Source organism: Protomyctophum bolini (assembly GCF_963924005.1).
Source record: "Protomyctophum bolini genome assembly, chromosome: 7".
Taxonomy (NCBI): domain Eukaryota; kingdom Metazoa; phylum Chordata; class Actinopteri; order Myctophiformes; family Myctophidae; genus Protomyctophum; species Protomyctophum bolini.
In genome coordinates this window covers 3,785,788-3,807,057 of record NC_137868.1, presented here as the reverse complement: position 1 = coordinate 3,807,057, position 21,270 = coordinate 3,785,788, and the positions used below count along the sequence as shown (strand labels likewise).

Genomic DNA, 21,270 nt, shown 5'->3' with positions numbered 1-21,270 from the left:
CAACGAAAACTGAAGGAGCAGCGGCGCTATCTATCTATCTGTGTCTGCAGCCTGTCACGAGCCCCGTAATGAACGCACGTTGTTCCGTATTTTAATGTCGGGTCGGAGAATAAATACAGTATGAATGACGGCGGGATTTATTTGACAACTCTGTCCTGCTTTCTTCACGAGAAGAGAAGAGCGCTCACAGCTGCTAATATGGTAGCAGCCCTGTGGCTGACCTGTCAGTTCTCTTTAGGCTTGTGTAGTGTAGTATGTGAACCTGGGTCTGGGAAGCTCAGAGCTGCAGCCATTGGCTCATGATACGAGCACACGACCAATGGGACAGGTCATTCAGTGTTGCTAAGATACCACCCCTCCCACCACACACGCACACACACCCTTGGACGATGGGGTCTATTCTCAAACTCAGAGCCACAGCGCTCTGCTCAAAATTAATTTGCATGTGACGAGCGGCACTGACATTATTCCAATGGGTCTAACACTTCGCGATCGACTGGAAACGTTCCCGCGATCGACAGGTAGATCGCGAACCCCTGGTTGGTTACCCCTGATCTACACTCTACAGGATTGTAATTTACCAACACGCCGACTCTGGTGGAATTATCAGTTTCATAATGTGATGTTTGAACGTAACGACCTATATAACAACCAGTGTTACGGAATACTTTGTTTGGGTAAAGGAGTAAGCTAACGCATTTGTTCGTAATTAATGACCTTAACTTTTCCAAAAGAATGGACTGGTGTTACATTTAAGACCTATATTTCCCTGTTCTTTCTGTTGCCACAAAGGTGTTTATCCGTCTGACACATTTGCAATTCATCAGTTACTTAGTTACCTTTTCTAAAATAATGGTGTTACTCAGTTACATTTAAAACCTATATTTCCCTGTTCTTTCTGTTGCCACAAAGGAAAAACAATCCGTCTGACAAATTTGTGCCGCTTCCTGAATGACTAAGCTTGTCTCTGTCAACGGAGATGTGCAAGCACAGTCCTGGAAAATCAGTGACCCATGCTTTTCGTCTGTGGTGATAATAACGTAATCATTCTGATCTACCGTATTCAATAGGTCACCACTTTAGGTGTGATACACGGCTGGGCCTATTTATATTTGTTTGTCGCATATGTGCAAAATGGCAGAGTTTGAAAGACAGAGTTTATCCTTCAGTAATGCATTCACACCATTTTTGGATTGGTGAAAGGAAGAGATCAACATCAACAATGATGTAATTAGGTTTAGACCAGAGGCAGATTCTAAAAGAAATGCTTCTAAATGTTAACAGTTTTCTGAAAAACTTATGTTTCTATGTCAGTGGTGCTCAATCTTTTTCATGTCAAGGACCCCTATAATTATCTGTATTTGGCCACGGACCCCCATCTGAAAATATGTTGTTCCAGTTTAATCATGCCAACCAGACAGTGGCCTTGTGGTTAGAGTGTCCGCCCTGAAAACCAAAGACTGTAAAAAATGGGACCCTAATGCCTCCCTGCTTGGCACTCAATCAAATGATTCCCGAGCGCGGCACGGCTGCAGCTCACGTAACGCTCATTGGCTGCGGCTCAGCGCTCCAAGTGATGGGTCAAATGCGGAGAACAAATTTCACTGCGGTAACGTGTGTGACAAATCATATGACTTTGACTTTGATGTCAGCAATAATATTAACTCATGGCTTGGGAAGGCGTGGTGGTGGAGCGGCTGGAAGTTGAACCTTTCAATTCATCATATATTATATACAGGGGGGGAGCACACAAGCGGTGCACCAGTGAGCATGTGTCGTCAAAACGTTTGGTGCACGGCAGATCAAGGCATCTGCGCACCAACAGCTGAGAGACAGGAATTTAGAGAATGCTGACAGGCACTCAAATGAGATGAGTTAACGTCCTGTAAGACTTACAGGACTTATTTCTAAGTGTACTTACAGTGTAAGTACACTTAGAAATAAAACTAGTGTTGACTAATCATTACAAGAGGCTCTTATCTTGATGAGGAAGTCGGGACAGGAAGTGCGTTTCAGTTGTAAACAAGCTAGATGACGGAAAGGGAACGTTATGGTGTCATTTAGCGACCATATTTACAATATGAAAACTATCCGTCACTAAAACAATGTAGGTTATACACGCGCTGGAATGCCCGTGTGAATGCAGCATAACGTTGGCAGGATACGAACGTCCGTAACCCCCCTTGGACTTGGAGTGAGAATGCTTGCTATTGCGATTCCTATTGATGTGTTTGAAATCATTCCAACCCGATAGACTACGGTTTAGTAGCCAAAAACGTCAAGACGTCTAATTGCCTATTATGTAATGGATGCCACGGGGCGTCAAGACGTCTCTCTTTTTTTTATCCATATTTTGAAAATTCCTCTAATCTGGTGTACAGGTGATGACATGCACATTACATGCATAATAGAATTACAAATTATTTATTTCTTTATAATGGGAGAATTGGCACTCAGAGCCTAAACTGGTGACCACCAGGTGGCGCTGAAAGAGTTTTAAACCTCTAAATGTTGTGTCAGTCAAAAGATAAAAACAGTTCCGTCCGTCCGGTCTGTGAACCTTTTCCGTGAGCGACCTACAGTGGAACTCTGCCTGGCTCTCTCCCTCTCTCGTCTCTCGCTGACAGACACTGCACGTCACATGCAATGTTCATGAATCCAAGTGATTGTATGTACGTGAGGTTAGCAGAAGTGCATTTTACATAATGCTGTGGAACTATTTGTGCCGGTGATGCGTCACATTACTTGACCGATCCCCTGGTATATAAACCGTGCTGCTGTTTGAATGAGATGCGGACCTCTCTCCGCCGGCTCAAATCAAATATACAAAGTTGAAACCTGTTACATCGCTGCGCCCTTATCCATAGGCTACACGTTTAGCCTAATGTGTCTTTCTCTCTCTCATTAAAATGACAAAATAAATCTGATGTCGTATATTTCGTCTGAGCAATGCACCTGGCTGTTACAATAGCACGTGGTATTAATATTGGCTCAAAACAAAAGTCGGACAGTGGTTTAAATTAGGCTACTCCAAACCAGACCCTGTTGGCTGTGGGATCGCTCCTATGCGCTGCTGGTTTATTTCGTAGCAGTGTGGTGAAAAATGATGGTTGGTGCCTATGAGCGGCACGCACACACCGATACTGTGCTGTCTGTGTGTGTCTGTGTTGACCTTAAGGAAGCTGCCATTACCGTTCACGGAAATATGTTTCAAAATATCTCCTTATGTTTTATTTTTCTATTACCCTTTCTGCTAAGTAGCAGCAAGCTATATAATTATGCTTAGATGATTTCTATTTATATTAGGGTATATTTGCGCGACTGTAAAGACAAAAAGGAAGTGGGGAGGATGCTTCGCTTCCGTTTTATCACTTTTTTTATCACTCATGATCAGAGCTTCCGTGCCGCAGCAGACTGCATGATGGAGGCATTTGACAACAGTCTGGCCACGCGAGACATCACACATACTTCTAGGTGCTCCGATTCAAAAGTTACATTTTCACGAGGGCGGCGGCGGCCATTTTGGATTTAGCCCTGTAGGAAAATGTTTGTGAGCGACCCGAGGACAAAATATTTTGAAAAACATACTGTACCTCAGACAGTTTCATATCCAGCATTTAAAATGATCCGTTTAAAAATTATAGGACTAGTGTTATGAACATATAATACACAATATTAAAGAACATTTTAGAGTAATGTCTTTTTAAAAGAAAATAAGCATATAAACATATTAGATCAATATTATAATGTTGATAGCCCTAACATAACAGAAGAGTGAGTGGGTGAGTGAGTGAGTGAGTGAGTGAGTGAGTGAGTGAGCATGACACTTACTGGTGTCCAGGAGGTCATCAGATTCCTGTTTAACAGAAACAGTCCCGGTGTCCAGGAGGTCATCACGTTCCTGTTTAACAGAAACAGTCCCGGTGTCCAGGAGGCCTTGGCGTTCATATTTAATAGAAACAGTCCCGGTGTCCAGGAGGTCATCAGGTTCCTGTTTAACAGAAACAGTCCTGGTGTCCAGGAGGTCATCAGGTTCCCGTTTAACGGAAACAGTCCCGGTGTCCAGGAGGTCTTCAGGGACAGTACAGGCTGGTTCTGGAGAACTCATCTCTGCCTCCAAGCTGGACTCTCCACACGCTGGTCTGGAATGAAGGAAAACAATAAGGACTGTGATGTAGTTGTAATATGAGTTGTAGATGGAAGGTTGAGTGTAAAACAGACTGAGGGAACATAGCTCTGGTCCATAGCCTAATGCTTCTATGATTCTGCCCTGCATTCGCTTTTAAATCTCACATGGAACTCAGACCAGCCTCTCCAGTCCTCTTTAGCGTAAATAAAAATAACGTTTTTGCTACTCATCAAAACACAGGCGGGTTGTGTCATTAGAAAGCCTACTTTCCTTAGTGGACGCACTCTGGATCCCCCCCCCCCCCCCCCTTAGCCCTGTAACGCCCAAGTCCCTATATAATTGGGTGATACTGGTTGCCGAGGAAGTTCAGACGTGTGATCAAAATAACTGTCCGTTGAGTAGAAATGTAATTATATTCATTAGCCGCTCAAAGTCCTATACTTCGTCATACAAAATAAACATAACATAAATCATCAAACGCACAGGATAGGACACAGATCACCTCATGAACACAGTCACAAACTGGTCTTCCTCTGCCACTGGCAACACCGGAGACTGATTAGGGCCAGGGTTAAATACCCTCCCTGTAACCATGGCACCCTTGATTGGCAAATGAAACCTAGAAACAATATGGTGGCTCAAATGGCTCTTACAAGCCTTTTAAACCATCCCAATCACATCTGTTCATGCCTCTTCTGCGATCGAGGGCCATGATGTTGCCTGACACAAATACATTTTAGTCTGTCTTACAATCTAAAATCTGTCTAAAATCTTACAATATTACAAATAAACATGTTTACATTATTGAAATGTGACACGGCATTTGCCTGCAGTTGTTCAGATCACATCGGCTGAGGAGGACGAACGTGTTGCTGACTGTTTCAGTCAGGGGATGGAAGTGGTTCATGCTTTTCAGAAGGCGACCCCCAATTTGAAATGGGGACCCGCCCAAAATAATCATAGTTGAAGTGGGAACCCCCCCAAAATAATCATAGTTGAAGTGGGGACCCCCCAAAATAATCTTATTTAAACTGGGAACCCCCAAAAATATCATATTGGAACTGGGAACCCCCACAATAATCATATTATACTTTTCAAAATACCTTTAACACTCATAGCACCATCGATCAACATCAACATTATTTTTCCCACACTGTTTCTTCAGGAACATTAATTTCTAGTTATTTTTTGTATAACTTCTCAAATGATTTAAGCATCAAGTGATTTAACGATTTAAGCATCAAACGATTTTTAGCATCAACATGTTGTTGGAATACAAACATCTGATCCAACTACTGGACAGTTATAGATACATTATAGAACATTCATATGATGGTTTGTTTTCTCGTTTTGTTTTGTTGTTTTTGTTCTTTTTTGTCTTGTTCCTGATAACTGTATATATCGTCTTGTCTGTCTTTGTTTTTGTTTTATGTTATGTTTGTTTTTTCCCCCTTCGCGGTTTGCTTTGTTGTATTATTTTACCTCTGAAAGCCGTTTATCTGTTAGAAGGGTAGCCACTATAAGCTTAGGCTTCAGCCTACACCTTTTTGGTCAATGTTTCTTTTGCAAAAAAAAGCAGGCACTGTATTCATTTGTTACAATGAGCAAAAAATAAACTCTACTCTCTACTCGACTAGCGTTAGCAGTGGCACACCATGCTAAGTTATTATGCCCACAAAACGTATATATTATAGTGAGAAGCTGGGGTCCTAAGAGGCTTCTCACCCTGGAGAATAGACTTTCAACAACCATTCTAACGATAGTGGAAGTATTCCTGGTAGGGCATTATAGGACTAGTCTATGATACTAATAGCCATATGTTCCCTCAGTCCCTACGCTCATTCTGTAGCTTCTATACAGCCCCATATGTGCTCTCTCTATAGGGACTGAGGGAACATATTGAGGCTATGATTATACTAGCCCAATATTTAGACTCTCGTAAGAGTTTTTCCCGATTCTGACGATATCGCTCTCTATCGTCAGATAGACTCTACGAGAGTCTAAATGTTGGGCTATGATTATACTAGCCTCGCATGGCCATACTGCGATATGCATTGCAAAGGCATATTGGAAGCGAGTGCATTTAATAGATAACTCGCTATGCACTGACTAGAACTAGACCATGGCTAGTGCTACAGTAACAAGCGAAAACAACAACACAAGAAGAAATTTTACCTGAAATCAGGATAAAGTTGCTCAACAATGAACTGGATAGAAATGTAGTCCTGCTTTTATTTACACGCCATGATTACATGTGTTTCCGGTTCAGACGAGGATAATGACTCGTCTTTCAAGTCAACTCTTACATAATGTTGTCATACACACACGTCCAAATGACCGCCTAATCTGTTATTGAGGTCCTCTGGCTAACACACGCCATAGAAGAGTTACGTGTATGTAAACAACTAAACACCCACGATGTAAATTAAATAAACATGAAACACGCAATTCCTGCGCGCCCACACACAACTTTTCTCTACCTACACTAGCGTTGACTCCGTCTCCTATTGTAACAATGGAATGCGGAAAAGCTCATTCTATATCTCAATGGGATAGTTCCAGCCACTAGGAGCAATGTTTGGAACTAAAGAGATCAAAGCGTGTCGCCACGCTCTTACTATTCGGTAACGGTTCAGACCGACAGGAAGTGGGCACAATATAACTTTCATAACATTGTTGTTGTTGCTGCTCTGGGGTGGTGGAGGCTCATATCTATGGGTGGAGGAGCGGTTTGTTGTGGAAAACATTCTTTTGCCAGACAGCATTCTGTTTTGTTCGTGTTTATAAAGTAAAGATAGAACCTATATAGTTGTTGTTCTACATTAATAATAACATATAAGTTATAGTGCAGCTTAATTTTGGCTCCAGTCAGTCTCAATGTTCAGTTTTTTCTTCCTCGTGGTCCTTCTGAGTTTTTTTGCTGGTAAGTAACTAAATAAATACATGTCTTTTCAATGTCATTCATCTGTTGGGAGGCTACACCCATGCATGCACACGCACGCACGCACACACACACACACACACACACACACACACACACACACACACACACACACACACGTTAAATACCTAGTGGTGCTTTACAATCCACATTTAAGTTTATTTCTTTTTTTAACTTGTTTATTGCCATTATAAGATCATGTACAGGCAATTGTGTCATATTATAAGACATGTTAATTTTGTTAAAGTGTAGGCCTATTAAGAAAAATAAGTGACATTACACTAAGCATACTGTACATTGCACACACACACACACACACACACACGTTTGTATACACCTTTAAGTTTATTTCGCTTCCTAATTCTATTATTGAGTCACTGATTCTGACACTTTCAGAAGTAATTATTCTGAATTCCAAATACATAAACATGTCTACTAACTAGACTATCTAATTATAGAGGACTGCGTACAGTACAGAACGATCGTACAGTTGTCTCTGCATGCTAAGACGAGGAAACTCCTTCCTTTCATTAGAATTCAGACATCACATTTTTCCCCCCTAAATAATAACTGCAGTACATCCGTCAAGACAAGTTGTCTCTGAGTGCATTCAGCCTGGAATGAAAGACAAACAAGAGATGGTCCCAGCTGACTTCATCACAAAGAGACAGGATTTGGTATTAAATATGGAATTGTCAGAGGTAATAATAGAGAGTATGCACATGCATAAAGTGAGTGGCCAAATTGAGTCAGTTTAATGTCGTTTTAATGCAATGAAATACAACGTGTCTGTTTGGATGGACGGGGCTGTCGAGGCCAGAAAGTGTTTGTTTATTTGCCACTCGGTAGACGTTCCCGCATAACTTCCGGGTTTGATGATGATGATGTCATGCGCATACCCTCTATAATAATAATAATAACTAGAACTGCACTCTGCCGAGTGCATACTTGCTTGTTGCACACTAGTAGGCCATAAATGGCCTACTAGTACGCAAGCAGAGCGCGCAAGTACTTTCGACCGCTGGAAAGTATCACATCTCAGTATCTCTGTGAAGGAACGTTTGAAATGTATAATCATTACGTGTAACTATTTGCTACCTAACTACTTTTTTACAGAAAAATGAATCATTGATATGTGATGAAAAAAAAGGTATATAAACTGAATTAAAATATATTATACAGTATAATTATTTTATTACTTATTGTAAATTGTCAATTGTTTTAAATGTATTTCATTTTGTACTATAGTGATATTAATACTAAATCATGATCAGAGTAATATGTGTCTCTAACTTCAATTTCTGTAATAATACTTTCAAATTTGTTGAAATATACATGATCTAAAATACTTCCGAAATCTGTAGTTGGATTTGTATTTAATTGTTTAAAGCCTAATCTTGACATGAAGGTCTTTATATTTATATCTTTTTCAGTATAATGGTCTTCATTGAAATCTCCTATTATCTCCTATAACAACTACATACGGAGTATGTAGTTGTAATTTGATTAGCAGTATACCGTGGTTACTTGGTTCCAAAAAGTGAAGCCAAGTTTTTTTCAACCGTAAGTCTGTGCCTGGTTTGCTGGGACCATTGACATTACGTCATATACACACCATGTACTCTCTCAAGGATGACGTAATGTTGTAACTGGTCCCAGCAAACCAGGCACAGACTTACGGTTGAAAAAAACTTAGCTTCACTTTTTGGAACCAAGTAACCACAGTATACTGCTAATCAAATTACAACTACATACTCTGTATGTAGTTGTAATGTGATTTGTAATTTGTAAATCTGTGCCTGGTCTGCTGGGAACAGACTACACAGATGACCATATCTCTTACGTCATCACTGAGAGCTAGTCATACATATACACACACCATGTACTCTGGTCCCAGTTCTCAACGATGACGTAATGTTGTAACTTGTAACTTGTAACTTGTAACATTACGTCATATACACACCATGTACTCTCTCAAGGATGACGTAATGTTGTAACTGGTCCCAGCAAACCAGGCAGACTTACGGTTGAAGAAAACTTGGCTTCACTTCGAAGAGACCAAGCGAAATGATTACTTGCGCGCTCTGCTTGCGCAAGTAACTACATACAGAGTATGTAGTTGTAATTTGATTAGCAGTATACTGTGGTTACTTGGTTCCAAAAAGTGAAGACAAGTTTTCTTCAACAGTAAATCTGTGCCTGGTTTGCTGGGACTAGTTACAACATTACGTCATCCTTGAGAGAGTACATGGTGTGTATATGACGTAATGTTGTAACTTGTAACTTTTAACTAGTCCCAGCAAACCAGGCACAGACTGTATGTAGTTGTTCTAGTTACAACTACATACAGAGTATGTATGTAGTTGTAATTTGATTAGCAGTATACTGTGGTTACTTGGTTCCAAAAAGTGAAGACAAGTTTTCTTCAACGGTAAATCTGTGCCTGGTTTGCTGGGACCAGTTACAACATTACGTCATCCTTGAGAGAGTACATGGTGTGTATATGACGTAATGTTGTAACTTGTAACATTACGTCATATACACACCATGTACTCTCTCAAGGATGACGTAATGTTGTAACTAGTCCCAGCAAACCAGGCACAGATTCACCGTTGAAGAAAACTTGGCTTCACTTCGAAGAGACCAAGCGAAACGATTACTTGCGCGCTCTGCTTGCGCAAGTAATAATAGTAATAGTAATTCCTATCGCATCACTGATACATATTAGTCATTTGACTTGGATCGATGACGTGTGTGTGTGTGTGTGTGTGCGTGCGTGTGTGCAACCAACCACCTCTCCTCTGTCTCTGGTCTGTAAGGCTCCTACGGGCATATCAAAAGGTCCCCGTGCTACGGGGATAACTCTACCTTTCCTCTGTCTCTGCTCTGTAAGGCTCCTACGGGCATATCAAAAGGTCCCGGTGCTACGGGGATAACTCTACCTCTCCTCTGTCTCTGCTCTGTAAGGCTCCTACGGGCATATCAAAAGGTCCCGGTGCTACGGGGATAACTCTACCTTTCCTCTGTCTCTGGTCTGTAAGGCTCCTACGGGCATATCAAAAGGTCCCCGTGCTACGGGGATAACTCCACGACCGACTGGACGGACATGGACGTCAAACACAACAACAAGCTGAACATGTTCTTCACTCCCAGTCAGCCTGGCAGCCCAAGGAGACGAGTGTCTGACAAAGGAGTGGTGAGGAAAACATGGAAAATGTCTGTCCTCCAGCCCAGGCAGTAGCGTAACCGTCTGGGCACCGGTCCGACTGGTAATCCAGTCAGTCGCAGTGTGCCGCGGGTTCGAGCCCCGACACGGCCTTTACTGCATGTCTTCCCCCCCCCCCCATCTCTCTCCCATTTCCTGTCAGCCTACTGTCTGTCCCTTCAAAAAGGCGTAAGGCGCAAAAAAAATATCTAAAAAAAGAAAATGTAAATGTCCTCCAATGAACTCCACACTAGACCCGGGCCGGGCCAGGGTCTATCCACACTTTTCCTGGGCTGTGTGTGTGTGCTCCCGTTCCTGTTGATTTCATTGGATATCATTGGTCATCTGACCAGTTTCATTGGCTTTCATTGGATCAAATCGAAAGGAACTGGAGCACACACAGCCCAGGAAAAGTGTGGATATATTCTGGGCCTATGTGCAGTCAAGTGGTGTTCACAACTGGTACATACAGTTGCCTTGTGGTTTAGTGTCCGCCCTGAAACTGGGAGGTCGCAATCAATGCGTTATAATTTAGATTTATAGCGCATTTGCATTTTGTATGCAACCATTATTAGCCACTTTCAATGTGGTATCCCTGTTTTGGGAATGTCATTATAGGCAAACGTTTTCTCTTTTCGCCCCAAACACATAAGCTCTCTCAACGCGTGGCTTTGGTCGATGCGCTGAGAGCTTGTAGATCCACTATTTCCGCTATTGTAGAAGTGGGGCTTGCGTTGTAAATTATTGTTTTTCACGCCCTATTTCTTTTTAACCCATTCTGACCTGAGATCAGATTCATACGAGGTTTCCACTGGACAACACACTGGTCTGATTAACCCATTCTGACCTGAGATCAGATTCTAAAAAATGTCAATCGTTCTTCGATTTATCAAAAATAGCAGACCTACAAGCTCGTATCGCGCCACTCGGTGGCGCGATATGAGCTTGTAGATCTGCTATTTTTCAATAGGTAAAGCATAACACGATGCCAACACCAAAATGGGTGCCCGGTCAGAATGGGTTAAAATCACACCCCTGCCACACAGAGATCTGACGTGAATTAGAACGGATTTCAAGTGCAGAATAACACTTGCATGTCATCTCTGACCATGTATTGATTCATGTATTTGTGTGACTTATACGTATAGGTATTTGTTGGAACCCTTTTGGTATTTTAAGCATTATGTTATACTTTAGCTATTGAAAAATGGCAGATCTACAAGCTCATAGCGCGGCACTGAGAGTCAACAGTTTCCCTACAAGCTTGTAGGTCTGCTATTTTTGAAAGATGGCGAAAATGTGTCGCAAACTTGGAATATATATCCTTTCAGATCGAACGTTTTTAACTCAAATCTTTGCCTCTTGGGGGGGGTCCCTGAAACAACATATTTTCAGATGGGGGGGGGGTCGTTGACATGAAATATAGTTTGAGAACCAATGACACAGAAACGGAGGTTTATCAGAAAACTGTCATGATTTGGAAGACATTATTTTGTAGAATGGAGCTCAGGTCTAACCCTCTAGCACCCAGAGTTGCTTTTTAGCTACAATTTTATTTTAATTAATTACTAAATTATTATTATTTTTTTCTGTTCTTTTTTCACCTAAATGTCATCAGTGATGTTCATTGCAATGCCAATTCAATGCCATTAGTCATGATATTTGCATATAAATACCCCCCACAGAGGCTGAAATTCACACAAATAAAAATGTTTTGGACATTTTTTAACCTAAAACTTTTGACCTTTACCCTAATTAAAAGTAGGTAAAATAATTGTAATATATGTTTTTTTGTGATCATTAGAATGTCTAGAACATGTTTTATTCATTATTGTGAAAGATATCCCCCAAATGTAAATTATTAATTTATTATATTATTATATAATTATTATAAATTTTTCATCAAACTTTTATTTTTTATTTTTTTTAACATATTTTTTAGTGTCAGTGCTAGTAGTACAAAGTAGTAGTAAGGTTGAAATCTATTTTTTGCAAGTAGAAATTAATGCGGGTGTTAGAGGGCTAAATGGGTTAATTTGTGTTGTCTCTGGCTCCCCCTGCAGACGGCAGACGCACACTACGTGCTCTCGGACGACGCTTTCGGCATCCGCGACGTGACGGAGAAAGACGACGGGATGTTCTCCGTCCGGCGGGACGGCGTCGTGACGGACGTCCTGATGCTGATGGTCAGAGGTCAGTCTGAGGTCAGAGGTCAGAGGTCAGTCCGCTGGACGGACGCTTCAATACAGGGTCGTTAGAGTCAACCGTTTCCCTGCATAACCCGCCACATACACGACAACTATTCCATCGTGTCTCCCCACGCTAAACCCGCTATCTGTTTTAAATGTTTCATTTGCCGTTTTACCGAGTGGCGTGCTACGAGCTTGTAGGTCTGCTATTGTTGAAAAATCGAAGATCGACTGACATAGAAACATAGCTTTTTCAGAAAACTGTCAGGATGTAGAAGAATTTTTTAAAATCTGATCTCAGGTCAGAATGGGTTAAAATGTATCAGCACACCACTACTATGCCAACTGTTCATCCCTTCCGTGTCTGTGTGTGTGTGTGTGTGTGTGTGTGTGTGTGCGTAGATTGCTCAGGAAGGCATGTGGACGTAACCTATGGAGACAGCTACAACCTCTCGGTGCGCGCGGGGGTTCACACCCTGGACCTCGCCCCGGAGTGGTTCTGGGACGAGCCGCCGCTGCTGCTGTGGAACCGCAGCGGGAACCCGCCGGCCGCCGCCGAGCCGCGCAGGGGAAGGCTGCTGCTGGGCGGGTTGTGGGCGATGCAGCGCCTCACGCAGGAGCACAGCGGCTACTACACCTTCAGGCAGGAGAACCGGGGACTGTCTTACAGGAGCAAGATCACGGTTCACGGTTAGGATTCAATATAAAATACAACACAAATACAGGTCCTTTCTTTTAACGTTGTTTGAAAGGAAATACAAGATTTGTCTTAATGAAGATGTAATGCAAGGAACTTAATCCTTTTTTGAGGGGCGCTATATTAAGCTATTAGTGTAGATTTTCGTCTTACACAAACATTGAATTCCCATTGACAATGAATGGAGAATTTTACATCACTAGCCCTTACCCGTTGTGAGATATTTGCCCCCCTCTTGTTGCCGTGGGGGGGGTACTGCGCCCGGTGCGTTTTTAATTCAGTAATAAATCTTGCATCCTTTGGTATTCTTCTCCTGATAAACTACACGGTTTGCACACATCTCACCATGCACAACGGCGACAGGTAGCCTGTCCACACATGGACCGCTACTTTGCATTCATATTCATGTCATATTGACAGTACAATACCCATTTTTGCATTTTTTAATCCACTAATAAATTCATTATAAATCATTAATGTGTCAAATTGGAAAAAGGGCTCCATTAAGACCTCCATATAATTATGGTCCATGCCTGTGTGAAAAGTGGGAGTGATTGGGCCAGCCAATGTTGAGATAAAGCGCTGTCAGGGACATTCAGACAGACAGACAGACATTCGCTGAATTTTAGTATGATGATGATGATGATGATGATGATAGTGTCAGAGCAATTTTATACATTGCGTTATGGATATGATGATGTGCGATGATAAGAGCGCCCCTCACTTCACACACAGGTGGAATCTTTAGTTTTTCACTGTGAAAATGAGGTCCCATTTCGACCCGGTGTGACATTATTATCCCATTCTGGGGCGGGACGGATGTATCGATGTTTTGATGCTCGTTTTAAGCATGGCTATAGATGGCTGTTTCAACCAATTAAAAATCGGATTGCTTCCTGTAAAAACGACCCGGTTGCATAATTAATTCATAATAATCTCTCGTTTTCTCTCGTAAACCAATCACAGCGATGCGGGCGGACTTTTACAAAGAGAGCGGCGAGGAGTTGACCTTCACGTATGACGGCGAACGATACGGGGCGGACATGAGCTACACGCCACCGAGGGGCGCCGGGGTGCTGCTGATGGTGCGAGGACGGATGGTGGCCGGGGCGCAGCGGGTCTTTGGAGGTAGGATGGATCAGATGGGCCGGGGCGCAGCGGGTCTTTGGAGGTAGGCTGGGTCAGATGGGCCGGGGAGCAGCGGGTCTTTGGAGGTAGGATGGATCAGATGGGCCGGGGCGCAGCGGGTCTTTGGAGGTAGGATGGATCAGATGGGCCGGGGCGCAGCGGGCCTTTGGAGGTAGGATGGATCAGATGGGCCGGGGCGCAGCGGGTCTTTGGAGGTAGGCTGGGTCAGATGGGCCGGGGCGCAGCGGGTCTTTGGAGGTAGGATGGATCAGATGGTGACCGGGGCGCAGCGGGTCTTTGGAGGTAGGATGGATCAGATGGGCCGGGGCGCAGCGGGTCTTTGGAGGTAGGCTGGGTCAGATGGGCCGGGGCGCAGCGGGTCTTTGGAGGTAGGCTGGGTCAGATGGGCCGGGGCGCAGCGGGTCTTTGGAGGTAGGATGGGTCAGATGGGCCGGGGCGCAGCGGGTCTTTGGAGGTAGGATGGGTTAGATGGGCCGGGGCACAGCGGGTCTTTGGAGGTAGGATGGATCAGATGGGCCGGGGCGCAGCGGGTCTTTGGAGGTAGGATGGATCAGATGGTGACCGGGGCGCAGCGGGTCTTTGGAGGTAGGATGGATCAGATGGGCCGGGGCGCAGCGGGTCTTTGGAGGTAGGATGGATCAGATGGGCCGGGGCGCAGCGGGTCTTTGGAGGTAGGATGGATCAGATGGGCCGGGGCGCAGCGGGTCTTTGGAGGTAGGATGGATCAGATGGGCCGGGGCGCAGCGGGTCTTTGGAGGTAGGAGTAGGTGTTGATTCAGTCGACTAAAAACCAAATGGAAACTAAATTAAAACTAAGCTACAGGGGATGACTAAAAAACTAAGACTGAATATATTGACAATTTCCTAAATAAAAACTAGACTAAAATGTTAGGAAGGGACTAATGGACGAAAGAGATCCAGTAAATAAGTAAGACACAGGTCATTTTACACTTGGTTGCATGCTGAAAATATGTGTTTGTGAATAGATTGTGATTAACGATTAGATTGTGTTTTTCTCGTCATTGTGACGACCCTAAAGGTCGGATGTCCATGATGACCCTATAGATGACCCTATAGATGACCCCATAGATGACCCTATACATATATAACCCTATAGATCGGATGTCCCTGACGACGGTCCATGACGACATGCTGGAGGTCAGCGTTTTGAACGTCCGTCCGTCCGACGACGGCGTCTTCCTGCTCAGAGACGGGCGGGGCAACGTGGCTCTGAGCGTCACGCTGAGGGTGTCAGGTGAGGAGCAGCGTCTGATTGGCTCAGAGACGGGCGGGGCAACGTGGCTCTGAGCGTCACGCTGAGGGTGTCAGGTGAGGAGCAGCGTCTGATTGGCTCAGAGACGGGCGGGGCAACGTGGCTCTGAGCGTCACGCTGAGAGTGTCAGGTGAGGAGCAGCATCTGATTGGCTCAGAGACGGGCGGGGCAACGTGGCTCTGAGCGTCACGCTGAGAGTGTCAGGTGAGGAGCAGCGTCTGATTGGCTCAGAGACGGGCGGGGCAACGTGGCTCTGAGCGTCACGCTGAGGGTGTCAGGTGAGGAGCAGCGTCTGATTGGCTCAGAGACGAGCGGGGCAACGTGGCTCTGAGGGTCACGCTGAGGGTGTCAGGTGAGGACCAGCGTTTGATTGGCTCAGAGACTCTATAGTAGGAGGATTATCACAACAAAACAACAAAACAGGTGATATTTGAACTATAAGTGAAATCACTGAATATACCTTTAAAACACAATCGGTGCCGGGATGCCTTCACAATAGGAGCTCTGGGGTGCCGGAAAGACATGTCCGCTTTTACTCTGAAGCCCGCCAGTTGCCCATGTATGTCTTACACTTACAGTATGTTTTAACCAACGGCGAGTGTCGCTTGAATTTCGTTGGCTATCGCCCAATCGCCCACGATCGCCGGGCGCCGACGTTCCTCCGCCCGCTTTCCGACCATCGCCTGTTCGCCTGCTATCGCCTCCATCGGCAGTAGTTGCCAGTAGGGTATTGACAAATAATGCACTTTCGGAAAAATTTGTCTGGCTGTCGCACGCCGTTAAAACGTACCGTTACGTGTGTGTGTTCTCGTGGATGTTCTCCCAGGCTCTGCTGACGATGGTGGTGGTTCCTCCGGTGACGTCTCCATAAACGTTGTGTGTTCTGGTCGATGTTCTCCCAGGCTCTGCCGACGACGACGATAGTGGTTCTTCCAGTAACGTCTATGTGAGCGTTGCCGTGGCCGTGGTGCTGTGGTCTCTGCTGATGGCGGTCTGCTGTGTCACCCTGTGTGTGAAGAGGCACAGGGACAAGAGGAGGACAGAGGCCGTCTCCGCTCCTCTCGCTGACACGGACGGAACAGGAGCCGTTGCTTTCTCCGACGTAAGGACAGGGTTGTTTTACGGCAGCAAATTTAGACTTTTAGTTCTCTTGAATTATGGTTTTCATTTAGTTTGTCACATTTTAGTCACCTGGAATGTCTTAGTGTCTAGTCTAGTTTTAGTCGACTAAATATCATAGGATTTTAGTCGACTGAAATGTGTTTTGGTGGTTCTTGGTGCCGTCGTAATGACTGTTTTTATACACTTGCTTCCAGGTGGACACCACTCAGCCTTCCACTTCAGCTCATCCTGCTCCTTCATCACGTGGACCTACCTACCCCAAAGAGCCTGGATCCACTGACCTCCACCCACTGGTAGGTTCATCCTCAGGGGGACCTACCTACCCCAAAGAGCCTGGATCCACTGACCTCCTCCACCCACTGGTAGGTTCATCCTCAGGGGGACCTACCTACCCCAAAGAGCCTGGATCCACTGACCTCCTCCACCCACTGGTAGGTTCATCCTCAGGGGGACCTACCTACCCCAAAGAGCCTGGATCCACTGACCTCCTCCACCCACTGGTAGGTTCATCCTCAGGGGGACCTACCTACCCCAAAGAGCCTGGATCCACTGACCTCCTCCACCCACTGGTAGGTTCTACAAGCTCTCAACGTGTCGCAGCGCGACGCGTTGTGAGCTCGTAGATCTGCAATTCTTTTGTCCAAAAAAGTGCCCTCTGGATTTCAGCCCCTGCCTCTCTAACACTGTCTGCAAATAAAAGTGTCTGTAATAATGGAAGGTGGGCCTTTTCAGAGTAAAATCTACTGGAAGGTGGGCCTTTTCAGAGTAAAATCTACTGGAAGGTGGGCCTTTTCAGAGTAAAATCTGCCTCATCTGCTTAATTGGCACTCTTAGCGCCTTTTATTACGAAAACTTTAAAAAATCCACTCCACGCTGAAATATAAAGTCCCGTCGCTTCGCTCATAAGCTCTGGATGAAAGTAGTTTTGTTATATATTGTGATGGCGTTAATTCAGTGGCCGGGCTTCACAGTGAGCTTGGTTGTGGTTCTCCTTCCAGATGGACGCCTCCTCCTCCTCCTCGTCAGCGTCGCGTCAACCTGCTGCTTCAAGCGACGCTCTCTCGTCCACCGGAGCCGGAGTGCAGTTTGAGCTGAAGGGAATCCCGTCCGCTCCTCCCGACTGCAACGTTTACACCTCAGACAAACTCAACTTCCCCTCCTCCTCCTCCTCCTTCTCGCGCCCCACAGAGCTCCGCTCGGCCGTCTACCAACCACTGGTAGGAGCTCTGATTATAGCATATATACCCAACCACCATCTGATCTAGCCTGATTATCAGACTGTATAGCTTTCTACTCAGAGAGTGGGCGGGGTCTTTGGGCTGGATCCAGGCTACATCTGATCCACGTCCAATGTATTTGTATCTGGTGCTCTTGAAATAGTGTCAGAGACGCTTAATTGTTCAGTGCCACTTAGTAAGCCTGCGCCAGGTTTCTTTTCCCCATACCTTCACATCTCTGCTAATCCCTTAAAAAAGGCATTTGGTTACACACAGTTTGCCCATAGGACAACAATGTAGATGAGCTATCTGGTTTTCTTGTGTTATCCTTTTGACAGATTGTGTACAATCATGTCTATGCTTTTTTTTCCAGTAAAAATCTATCAATAATCCAATACCCTGTGATTGATCTTCCAGGCTCCTGGTCCGGTAGAGTCGAGTCCAGCGCCTGGTCTTCCAGTCTTCGTCCATCCAACGACCCACTTCTAGCGTTACTCAACTCACTCAACCACTAGGCCATCGTTCATAACCCCAGACCCAGAACAGGCCACCGAGATCCTCCACGAAAACCTGCCTCAAACTAAAAGGGACCTCAAGGGCCTTCTCTCTGGCTGGTCCAAAATGATGTGGAATAGTCTAACACTTCCAGTCAGACCTACACCCCTTCCCTTGACACTAAACAACACAGCTCTTCTCCCTCCCGCCTTTGAACATATTTATTTTTTGCTTTCCATCAGGGTTGGCCTGATCCGATCACGTGATTGGAAATCGGGGGCCGATCACATCATTTCCAAACGATCGGATCTGGAGCGGAAAAAAACATGATCTGGACATCACTAGTATCAATAGTATATCCATATCATGATATTACACTGGATATTGTACTATTGTGATATGGCATAAGTGTTATATAAAGATATAAATATCAGATCGGGAAGAATCAAATGATCGGGACATCCCTACTTACTTTCCATCTCATCCAAGTAAGCCAGCCTTGCAGAGGGATGAGGACAGGAGCCTATCTCCTGTTTCTGTAGCCTTGCAGAGGGATGAGGCCCAGAGGGCAGGAGCCTATCTCCTGTTTCTGTAGCCTTGCAGAGGGATGAGGTCCATAGGGGGCAGGAGCCTATCTCCTGTTTCTGTAGCCTTGCAGAGGGATGAGGCCCAGAGGGGCAGGCGCCTATCTCCTGTTTCTGTAGCCATGAGGCCCATAGGGGCAGGAGCCTATCTCCTGATTCTGTAGCCTTGCAGAGGGATGAGGCCCAGAGGACAGGAGCCTATCTCCTGTTTCTGTAGCCTTGCAGAGGAATGAGGCCCAGAGGACAGGCGCCTATCTCCTGTTTCTGTAGCCTTGCAGAGGGATGAGGCCCAGAGGACAGGAGCCTATCTCCTGTTTCTGTAGCCTTGCAGAGGGATGAGGCCCAGAGGGGCAGGAGCCTATCTCCTGTTTCTGTAGCCTTGCAGAGGGATGAGGCCCAGAGGGGCAGGAGCCTATCTCCTGTTTCTGTAGCCTTGCAGAGGGATGAGGTCCATAGGGGGCAGGAGCCTATCTCCTGTTTCTGTAGCCTTGCAGAGGGATGAGGTCCAGAGGGCAGGAGCCTATCTCCTGTTTCTGTAGCCTTGCAGAGGGATGAGGCTCAGAGGGACAGGAGCCTATCTCCTGTTTCTGTAGCCTTGCAGAGGGATGAGGTCCAGAGGGCAGGAGCCTATCTCCTGTTTCTGTAGCCTTGCAGAGGGATGAGGCTCAGAGGGGCAGGAGCCTATCTCCTGTTTCTGTAGCCTTGCAGAGGGATGAGGCCCAGAGGGCAGGAGCCTATCTCCTGTTTCTGTAGCCTTGCAGAGGAATGAGGCCCAGAGGGCAGGAGCCTATCTCCTGTTTCTGTAGCCTTGCAGAGGAATGAGGCCCAGAGGGACAGGAGCCTATCTCCTGTTTCTGTAGCCATGAGGCCCATAGGGGCAGGAGCCTATCTCCTGTTTCTGTAGCCATGAGGCCCATAGGGGCAGGAGCCTATCTCCTGTTTCTGTAGCCATGAGGCCCATAGGGGCAGGAGCCTATCCTCTGTTTCTGTAGCGTGAGGCATCTTGATGTACAAGCACACCTCCTGGACATGACGCTAGTATGTCACAGGGACTTACCGGTGCCAAGCATGCAGGGAGGCATTGAGTCTTTGGTATGACCAGGCCGGGGGAATGGAACCCCGGCCTCAGGGCGAACACTAACCACAAGGCCACCGAGCCATCTCAGCTGTGCCTCACGTTTTCTTTTAATATACCGGTGTATATATACATGTTTTAGTACTTTGTTTATTGGTGTTTTTCAAAAATTGTATACATTTTACTGTCTTTGCGATACAATCTTGTAGATCTATTTTTGAAAAAACCTTGCAAATGTGTGCAAATCTTTGAATACCGTATATATAGATTTGTTTTCAAGCAAACGTCTCTTCTGTGCTGATGAAGCAGAGGAGAGAACCCGACAGGAATCAAACCCAGGACCTAACAGCTGTGAGGCGACCGCAATTAGTTAATAATTCCATTACGTAGCCATTGGAAAAGCAATCGGGAGTGTCGTCTGTTACATTTATTCTAACTTGTACTTTTAATATGACGTATTTTGTGTATTTTATTCTGGATATAGCAGACTGTATGGTTCAGGGAGCTCAGGTCATGGTTTTGTATGGGGCACACAATGTTTTTATGTCACATTAAACATGCCTTTACTAGTGTCAAGTCTCTCCAGTCTTCAACCAGTGCAACATGCTGCAGCCCGTCTCCCTCCCGGTCAAAGGCAGAACCGGTTTTTAAAAATCTTAGTTTTTAACGCTCAAGCCATTGAATCACAGAAAGCATATGTAATTTTAGATTTGATACGCACTTTAACCATCATTGTATACTTTGGCTTTGGAAAAGGAGAGATCTCACAGCTCGTAGTCACGATGCAAAAAACGTTTTTGCTTCTTTAGCCAACATTAGCACAGCGAGCAAACAGTAGATCTGCTATTTTTGAAATATTAATAAAAATATATTTTTTCATTCATTCATTCATTCAATTTTTTATATTTGAAAATTTAAGCGAACATGTTTTACTCAAATCTTTGCTTCTGGGGGATCCTGGAACACAATACAGTGCGAGTGTCAGGCTACAGTAGGCCGGCGGCCAAATACATTATCATTTTGTGTGTCCTAGACATGAAAATATAGCAACATACGTTTTTGTTTTTTTCAGCCAACCGTAGGATTTAGAAGACCTCCGAAATCAGCCTCAGGCCTTAACAGGTTTAATATTTATATCCTGACCACTAGGCTAATACAGAGCATCAAAACTCACTAAAAGGGGCTCAGCTATAG

The 21,270-nt window shown here is 45.0% G+C and overlaps 1 protein-coding gene across 1 annotated transcript; it reads left to right on the top strand.

Annotated features, from left to right (window-relative positions):
* Nucleotides 1–6,835: 6,835 nt before the first annotated feature.
* Nucleotides 6,836–20,648, top strand: LOC308318346 (uncharacterized protein). The gene is made up of 11 exons (XM_080767869.1): nt 6,836–7,052; nt 10,112–10,266; nt 12,339–12,468; nt 12,867–13,154; nt 14,128–14,289; nt 15,428–15,565; nt 16,486–16,685; nt 16,900–16,998; nt 17,704–17,922; nt 18,340–19,611; nt 19,957–20,648. Exons 1-10 carry the CDS (start codon nt 7,007–7,009, stop codon nt 18,409–18,411), a joined length of 1,509 nt encoding a protein of 502 aa, XP_080623995.1. The 5' UTR covers nt 6,836–7,006; the 3' UTR covers nt 18,412–19,611; nt 19,957–20,648.
* The last annotated feature ends 622 nt before the right edge of the window (nt 20,649–21,270 follow it).